The sequence below is a fragment of the Pundamilia nyererei genome, unplaced genomic scaffold (genome assembly GCF_000239375.1).
Source record: "Pundamilia nyererei isolate P.nyererei 1_Seehausen unplaced genomic scaffold, PunNye1.0 scaffold00155, whole genome shotgun sequence".
NCBI classification, from domain to species: Eukaryota; Metazoa; Chordata; class Actinopteri; order Cichliformes; family Cichlidae; genus Pundamilia; species Pundamilia nyererei.
Window position 1 is genome coordinate 1,224,552 of NW_005187556.1, and position 9,266 is coordinate 1,233,817.

The 9,266-nt window shown below is 40.5% G+C and overlaps 1 protein-coding gene across 1 annotated transcript in view; it reads right to left on the reverse strand.

The window, feature by feature from the left end:
• Window positions 1-188: 188 nt before the first annotated feature.
• LOC102209207 (germ cell-specific gene 1-like protein) overlaps window positions 189-9,266 on the reverse strand; it is a 10,241-nt gene continuing 1,163 nt past the window's right edge. Inside the window, exons 2-8 of the mRNA XM_005745201.1 lie at window positions 7,980-8,994; window positions 5,637-5,831; window positions 3,612-3,671; window positions 3,361-3,519; window positions 2,913-3,024; window positions 1,143-1,414; window positions 189-974 (exon numbers count right to left, since the gene is read on the reverse strand). Coding sequence (XP_005745258.1) covers window positions 826-974; window positions 1,143-1,414; window positions 2,913-3,024; window positions 3,361-3,519; window positions 3,612-3,671; window positions 5,637-5,831; window positions 7,980-8,175 — 1,143 coding nt within the window. The 5' untranslated portion in view covers window positions 8,176-8,994 and the 3' untranslated portion in view covers window positions 189-825. The remainder of the gene's footprint in view (window positions 975-1,142; window positions 1,415-2,912; window positions 3,025-3,360; window positions 3,520-3,611; window positions 3,672-5,636; window positions 5,832-7,979; window positions 8,995-9,266) is intronic.

Consider the following 9,266-nt stretch of genomic DNA (forward strand, 5'->3'; position numbering starts at 1 on the left):
AAAATATACATACAGCAAATGTGATTGCAAACTTGTGTTATATTATTTGTTATGTATTGTTGCCCCTTGAATACATTCACATCATCTCTAACATCCAACGAGTCACTGAATTACATCAAATCCCTGAAGAAATGTAAGGCTTGAAAAACAAAATGATTTGTGCAGTTTTATAAAATCAAACTGTGAGTGTGTGTGTGTGTGTGTGCGTGTGTGTGTGTGTGCGTGTGTTTAAATTTCAGTTGCCTAAAGTTATATGTACTTCCAGCCAGGAACAACTGTAAGCTAACTCCATGTGTAAGACATGTAGAAGGGCAAATCTAATAAATGTTACATCATAATATTCTGATTCAAGTATTAAACCCTATTCAAATATTCGCTTGCCAATATAATAATCCCAACTTTGCAGCTCTGTGAAGCTTGCATTGTCTTTAAGCCAGTTATTTTGGTTCTTCTACTGCACATACGTCTGCAGAGTTTGCCATGTGGACAGAAACATTACTGAGATAGCATGAAAATGTTACTGTGGTAACTCTTACAGTAATAAACCACAACACTAATAGTTCGGGCTCTTTTGCTCGCTACTGGTCCAGAAATTGAAATTCTCATACTGTAATAGATGTAGTACTGAAAATAGTCTAGAATTGATTTGAAACTTCATTTGTACAATCCCACATGTACAAAACTGCAGTTAAAGGTTAAAGGTGTGCGTGTGTGTCTGTGCAAGTCCTGTGAATTTAAAAAAAATATATTTTATTGTAGTTTTAGTGAGATAAGTAAAATCTGCCGTGGAGAGATGTTTGTCGAGGTCTTCTGCCCCGAGAAGTCTTAGCAGAGTGAGTCCTCTCGCTCCTCCTGGAGGGCATAATTTATCTCGTCCATCTCACGTTCACAATCTTCACATCCTTCGGTGCCGCAGCCTTCCACCACAACCACACCATGAGGGTCTGCCAGCTTCCCCCCTCCTACTCCACCTGCTCCCATTCCTCCCCCTGCTCCACCTCCCATCCCTCCCATTCCAATACCATTTCCCCCAGCACCTGCCATAGATGGCATTCCTCCCAGTCCCATCCCAACGCCAAGATTACCCATGCCTCCAACTCCAATTCCTCCTCCACCAACGAGCAGTGCTCCCCCAGCGCCACATGCCAGAGGTCCAACAGCTGGTCCCACTCCTCTGGGCCACATTGGGTCCATTAGAGCCCCCTGTTGTCCAAGCTGCATCAGCTGACTGACGGAGTAAATCCCTCCCGGCCCAGCTCGAACAACCTCCTCATAGGAGGGGGCACTGGTGGTATTTCGGGCCTCCTCCAGCCTTACCCGAGCCCGGTGCTTCATCTCAATGATGGTCTTGGTGTAGGAGTTCAATGTGGCCACAGCAGCTGCCATGCAGCAGCTGAATGAAAGCCATGCCATGCTGGAGAGGGGGAAAGATTGAATCTTTCTAGTATGATGACCAGCCAATACAAAAGGTTGTGTAAAGATTCGATCAGATCAGAAAGTGGTACAGTGAAGTTCTTTAAAGTGCCATATGACTACTGAAGCTTGGAGAGACAGCATCTATAACTGTGGTCAGTTAGTTTACATCCACTCACCACGAGCAAGAATGTCATGGCAATTTGGGGCTTTTAATTGTTTCTTTGAAGGGTTCTTTTCCCAAAGTGGAATGACAATAAACCATACATTTTAATGATTTAAAAAAACAAGAACTGGATGCACAAGTTTGAATGTATTTGAAATTTTCTCTAATCCACACATGGTCAGGAGTATCAATGAAGGCTCAAACATATACGTACACTCACTTCAAATAAGGCCTATTAAGTTCAAGAACAGCCTGGGAACCACAAAGGCTCAAGCCTCCCATGAACTGGAAACCAGTTTTACATTGCCATGGACTGAGAGTACAGACCAAGAAAGATGTCCCAGGTCCCAAACCGACACCTTCAAGCTAAACTGAAATTTTCAACTGCCCACATGGAAAAGCCAAATTCCTCCTGGAGAAAGATCCATGGTCAGATGAGACAAAGATTGAGCTACAATGATAGTAGGAATTGTTTGGAGGAGTAAAGGTGAGGCTTTCAAACCTCAGACAACTATACAAACTGTTAAGCATAGTGGTAGAAGCATCATGCTGTTTCCTCTCAGTGGTACTGATACATTTCACAAAGTGGATAATAAAAATGGAGGAATATGTTCAAATTATTCAACTTTACCTCAAACCAACAGCTAGATGTTTGCACCTTAGATGCAAATGGGCATTTCAACAGAACAATGATCAAAAACACACATCAACACTGGTTTTGAAATGGACAAAGCAACTAGCATTATGCACCTAGAATGGCCTACCTAAAGCCCTGACCTCAACCATGTTGAAAATCCAACAAATCAGCCAATGAGATTGGTCAAATATCTAGAATAGCTAGAATTATGCCAGACGCTTGTTGATGACTACCAAAAGTGTCTGGTAAGGGACATTTAACCAGATATTTGTGGCGGTATATGTATCTTTTTTGCTTCTGACCCCGTGTGGATCACAGAAAATTCCAGATAAATTAAAAACTCGTGCTCTCAATTATTGTTTTTTAAAGTCATTAAAGATGTGTTCTGTGCAATCATTTGACCCTAGAAAAAGAAATATAAAAATAATTAAAAGCCACCATGTCAATCATTCATGTGAACTCCTGACCACAGCTATAGGTAATTGAGACCATGTTAGTGTTTGTCACAGCCACTCTCAAAACAGCTTTCTGTATAGCTTGCTAACCAGATAATGTTTACACACCTTGCAGATATAAAATATTTTGACAATATTGGGTGATAATCAAACTCTGTGGGATATTTCATCTAATCTGAGGATTGTTGGGGAATATTTTACTTTAATACAGAATAATTACTTTGGTTTAATTGAAACTTACGCAAAAGACCAGCCGTAGTCCCAGCTCTGTGGCCTCCAGTCTTTAGGTCCGATGCTAACAGTCATCTGAAACACGGTTGTGTACATCATGTGAGCTACCATCCCCATCATGCCTGGGAGAGGACAGAAACATGGAGATACGGTTACCTTTGCTGCAACCTGAAAAAATATGGTTAAAAAATAAAAAAGTAAGATAAAATAATTCAAATTTTGGAGGTTATTATTGTAGGAATGACTGAAACATGGCAGTCCTGCCATCCATCCATCCATCCATCCTAGCTCTACTCTGAGCCCCTCCTGAATTACTGAGGTCCTCACCCACACACCATCTGAAGGAAAGTAATTTCCACCATTTGTATCCAACCCTTTTCCTCTTGAGGTTTTTAGATCAAGCAAGCAAGCAAGTGCCCACAGCCTTTTAGGACTCAGAAAATGCTCTTTGTTCTCACCTGAGAGGACAGTGCACATGGCTGCAAAGGCATTGATCTTGAGGGCGTTCATTTCCCTCTTGGCGCAGAGGCACAGTGCTTCCACACACATCAGTAAGAAGCCCATAGCCAGGAGACCGATGTACATGAACTCACTGATGACAGACAGCCAGAGCACACCTGGAAGCATTTAAGGATATAGAGACAATTTCTTCAGGTTAAATATTGAAGATTTTCTCTGTTGTGAGATGAAAATTTGGTGTTGGACCAACCTTGTGTCTCTCCTGGTGTCAGCTCAATGAAACTTCGACACTTTTCTTCCTGATCTGCACCTAAAAACAAGGGTTAAGAAGCTTGTTATATTGTCTTTAAATCTATAATGTTTACAGGGGTCTACCTGTTTTATACAAACTAGGTTTGGGGAGAATAATCCTTTGTAAGCACTGAGAGGCACACACATACTTAAAGGTCAAATTTAAAGCTACAATCAGCTTTGAACCACAATCAGTCATAGTTGCAATCACTCCATCAAAGGGTATAAGACAGTGATTGCTTTCTGTGTACAGGATACCCAACATCACTCTGTATATGCTTTTATATGTGTGTGTTCATAACTATGTAGCCCATATGGCACTTAACAACAATAACAATGTTTTCTTTGGTCTCTATTATCATTTAGCTCGTGAAAAGAAGAAACCCTCTCAAGCTTCTTTTGCCATTAAGAGAGGATGGTTGCACTTTATTGTGTGACTCACATGTGTTAACTCAATACTACCAACAGTTTTTCCATCAGTTTTTTGCGTAGCAACAATAATCCAGGCTTAGAAAGCGGCTTAAATGAGGTGCACTATATTAAATGATAGATTTGGACTCTGAAAATCCACAATCCTGATGCAGTGAACAAAATGTATTCAAATCTTCCTCTGAAGCAAATACGGGATTTCATTGGGCTGAGTCAGCGAAATCACATGGGTATTTTCCAAGTTTGCTGTTTGTGTTTTATTCGTTGGACAGCATGTCCCTGTTGAGCTCCAGTGAAAGGACATTAAAAAAGAGGGAATAATAATTTATACTTAAAGAGGCTGGCATCTCCACTTGATTTGTAAAGCTTGGATAAAACCTCACATGAAGATTAAAACATATGAATGTGTTTGTGCGTATAAAATCTTTAGACTTGTCCCCTCATGTTGAGATGTGTCCTTATAGAAAGCACATCTCCAACTTGTCCTCATCAACCAGATTGCCAGTGACTGTTAAAACAAATAATATAGGTTCTTGCAAAAAAATTCAAATTTGCACAAATCTGTGAAGCAGTTAAAACATAGACAGAGGAAGAGGTGAGGTTCATTCTGTGGGACATCTGGACTGATGCAAGTTTCACAAGATTTAAGAGTTTAAGAGTCTGCCAGGCTTTAAGTTACATACCTGAGCACTGCCATTTCACACCGTCAGTGCTGCAAGATGGCCTCATGACCAATAAGGTTACAGCTGTGCATGTGATAATAAATGGTTCAATAATATTATTTGCCAGGTATTTGTGCATAAAAATACTCTGCACTTATTAATTGTTCTTACAGTGAAGGCAGGAATAATCTAATGGCATAATAACTGCATTATTAGCTCTACTGACTGTTTACTAGCTTTTAATGCTCCTTTGACTGTGGCTTGTCCTTGAAAGAGGACAGACAAATGACTTGTCAAGGAAGTATTTGCAGATCACACCAAACTTTCACCCGAGACACTCAGATTTTATGCTTTTTGGATTTATTTTACTTATCTTTCCTCTTAGTTTCTTATTTATTTTGAATAATTTTAATATGAAAATGCGTTCCAGCCACTTTCTAGTTTCAATTTCACTTGCAAGTAAAAAATGCTGTAAACTTTAGTCACAGGGCTTCATGCAGGCTCTGTTTATTCACAGTTATGTTTACTGCAGTCTGAAGAGGCTATTTTAATTAATGCACATGAACAGGGTTAAAATTATATTTGAAAATCTGCTGCTGCCCATTTTTAAGTGATGTTTGATGCATTTTAATGTATGTATTAACTTATTCCTCTATCTCAACATGCCTTTAGTTTTTGGGTCATTATGGTAATTAAAATGTTGTAATTAAACTTGTTTTAAAAGGTAATTTATTTCCACCTCATTTACTTTTACCTTTGACATGAGAGTGTCATCTTGAGATTATGAAAGAAATCAGTTGAATGTTGCACAGAGAGTTTTTTATGGAGGTTATTCAGGCACAAAAATCCCCCAGTTATTCGATCCCTGATCAAAGTCTGTTCCACTCACCAACCTTCATTGTGCTTCTCGCAGGACAGCCAGAAGCCAGTGTGGAAGTATCTCAGCATGTACTTGTCCTCCCCTGTCTCCCAGATGTAGTGGACAGCGTTGGCCAGCTGCTTTTTCCTTATCCTTTCCAGCTCCTCCTTCTGCTGAGGAGACAGCGTGACATTGGAGGCTGGGTTCCTGGGGTCTGGGGTGGGCACCTCTGGATGAAGAGGACAGGAGTTTTAGGGGGACAGAAACGGTATAAAAACATACCTTTTTGCTTGAAATGAGCAAACTTAATTAACAGAATCATTTGTGTTCTTGTTTTTTTCCAAGGAGCTTTTGCTCTAATAAGACTAGAGCTGCGGAAATATGAGAAAAGTATGCCAGCAAACAGTGCTGTAAATCCTGAAGTAGGTCTCCTTTGGGTCACAGTGTGTAACACAATCCAGCCCTGAAACCTTGTTCTCCGTGTTATCAGCCCTTGTTTTATGTAATAAAAATTAAATACTACACAGAGATAAAATTGGTTTAAAGCTGAATGATGGTAAAGTGGGTTAGCAAATCCAGACAACATGCAGCTGCTGCCATAAAGTGCTGAGATAAGCAACAAAGCCGGGATTATGTGAATCTCTGGCAATAAAGTCTAAAAATACTTCAACCCAAGCAGCTGTGGAGATCCTGTAATAGTAAAACTACTAATGCCATACTGTAATAAGCAAACAGGAAAATAGTAAAAGTGACAGGGAAGCCTGGACGATGCCACACCCCACAACAACATCACAGATGCACTTTGAAAAGATCATTTTTGATGACTTGGTGTGCGACAACACTGTGGTGCACTGAGAATTCCTGCGCTCAGACTTTCTGCACAAACTGCACGTGCAGCCGAGAGAAATCCAGCTGGCAGAAGGCAAAAGAGAACTCAGAGAAAAAGAGATAATTCATGTTTAAACTGACCTTAGGGTGAAAGCACTTTCTTAGAAGCTGGTTTTCATTCAATTAGGCATGTATCAAATGCTCCAACTGTCTGCTAGCTGTGAGTAAGTAGTGAATACAGCTTAGATTTGTTATATGCTCTTCTGAGTTGTCTTTAAACATCCATCAAAGCCAGTTAAGATGAGCAAGAAAACAGACGTTTTGAGGACTCTGCGCTTTGGCCCACGTGTGACCCAGAACTCATGAGATGGGGTTTGCATAGGTTATGGAGAAGGTCTGGTCATGACAACCTAAATTTCTACCCACATAAGGTGGTGGACCCAGTGTCAGGTTTGGCACACGGCACAGTAAGGAAGCTGGGAATACTGGAAAGGGGAGCACCCATTTCTAATGGGAGCACAGCAGACACCGTCAAATACTCAAATAGTTGTTTTCTTCTGAGTGAAGTGACCTGGAAACAGCAGTGTGGCAGGCACATAATAAGAGCTCTTTAAATTCTCTATGGAAAGGAGCTCGAATCCTTTATTATCTCCCTTAGCTCTGGCTCATCCTCCAAGAAACCAAAGGAGACAATGCTGTCCCATAATTCATAGTGACACTACATCAAACAATGAGCAAAACAGATGACGCAGATTATGTAAATGTTAAAAGTGAGTTTAACCTTGTTTATGCAAAACTATAAACATTAGGTTGCTATGATAAATATCTGCATCTTAGCAAGTCGTTGCCTTCTGTAACGAACGTCGTGTGTGAATTTATGAGTTTGTATCAGTTGTCTTCTCAGTTTGTTGCTGTTCTGTTTTTAGGGTTATCATAAATCATTTTAATTTGGTCACAAATATAGAAATCCCTAATAGTAAAGGCCAGAGTTACACTGAATCATCTGTCCAACTGAAAAATAGAATATCAGTGGATGACAGCTTTTTATTGATTGTTTGGTTTTATATGACTGGCAGTAAAAGAACAAAGCACGAAGTATATACAGCAGCATATAGTTTCACCTCTTCAGACTAATGTCAGCAACATCCATCACATGATAAATAAGTTTAGTGTATGTGCAGTCAGAGCCTGAAGATTTCCATCAAGATCAAAATTACAGAAATATTTTATTTTGGTTGATTTGTGGGCTATTTGATCACAGCTAATCCCAAAGTACAGAGAACTACAAAAAAGGAAGTAAAACTACCAACAGTGCAAATAAAGCAAAAAATCTCAAAATGATGCATGAAATAAGAACAAAGTCCCTCAGCTACCCTAAAATTCATTTTTTAAAGAAAACTATGCAGACAGTTGTGTCATTACTTCCATTTTGAGATGATTAAACTGCATCTGCTGTTACCATCAGTGATTCAGCTGTTGCCAAATTAACCAGGATCCTTGAAATCGTTGAAATGTCCAGAATAAGCACTGTGTGGCCCGTATGTCTTACCTGTGGTGTACGGCTGGCTGTTGTTCTGCCCGCAGTTTTTCATCTTGACTGGCGACAGGCAGACCGGCTTCACCACCTTGTGTGTCCCTTCGCACCAATAAGAGGTGCAGAAAGCCCAGACGGACAGCGTGAGGGCCAGAGAGGTGAGGAACAGTGACAGCAGGGAGCGGTTACGTCTGGACATTTTCTCCAGCATGACTGTGTCTCAACTCAAAAGCAGCCAAATGAGAAATGAAATGGTTTTGGCAAGTGTGTGTCAAAAATAGCTGCAAGAGCCAGACAGGTTCTGGTGACCTGTCTAGAGCAGAAGATTGGGGAGCTTTCTGCAATAATACAATAGAGATTGAAAATAAAGTGGTAGGAAAGAGACAGAAGTGAGGAGAGGGGATTAGTGGTATTTGAGAAGTGGAACGAAGGACGGAGGGGAAGATAAAAAGTAGTCTGTTGGAGAGATAGAAGTAGGGCAGCGCTGGAGAAGGAGAGCTAGCGCTGAGCAAAGGTCAAATAACAGTGGAATAAAGAAAGATGAAGCTATGGGATTTAATCTTTTCCAGCAACAAGAGACAGATGTGCGGGCCAGAGGATGCAGGGGGAGCTCTAACTCTCCTCCTGCTGCAGTGTCACTTAAAGGAAATAAGCATGATGAAGAGAAGCAGGCCAGGTTTAAATTTGGGACCTTTGTTTCCTTTTGGAGACTTTGGTCACAAATTTAGCCCATGTTTCTACTGCAGTCACCGCTCGGGTCTCATATTAATATCTTCTCCCCTCTCAGATAAAGACAAACATCTAAATCTTATCCTGTGGATTTTGAGACTAATCGGTTCCACTCTCAGGGCACATCCCGTTCTTCAACCTGTTCCTCCACCTCAGTGAGAGGGATTGAACTCATGAAGAAGTGATTAGTCCAGCGTCTCAGGCCTACCTCGTGGCCTGGTAATCTGTGGTAATCTTGCGGGGTTAGGTGGATGAGTTTAATGCTTACTGACACTCATGCTGTCATTGTCTGAACGACCACCTAAGAGAGGGAAAAACAGATGATGGAGGCAAAGATCTGGGATTAGGAGTCATGAAGACAGAGTCACGTCTATGTCCAAGTAATTTGAGCTGCACTTAATCCTGCCAGGTGCCACATTTGTAAATTGGTTATATTTAATACAATGTATTAGACTCAAATCATTAAACTACAATCTGATGTAGCAATATAATTCTGGGATAGGGTCCACCCCCCTGTGATAATATAATATAATATAATATAATATAATATAATATAATATAATATAATATAAT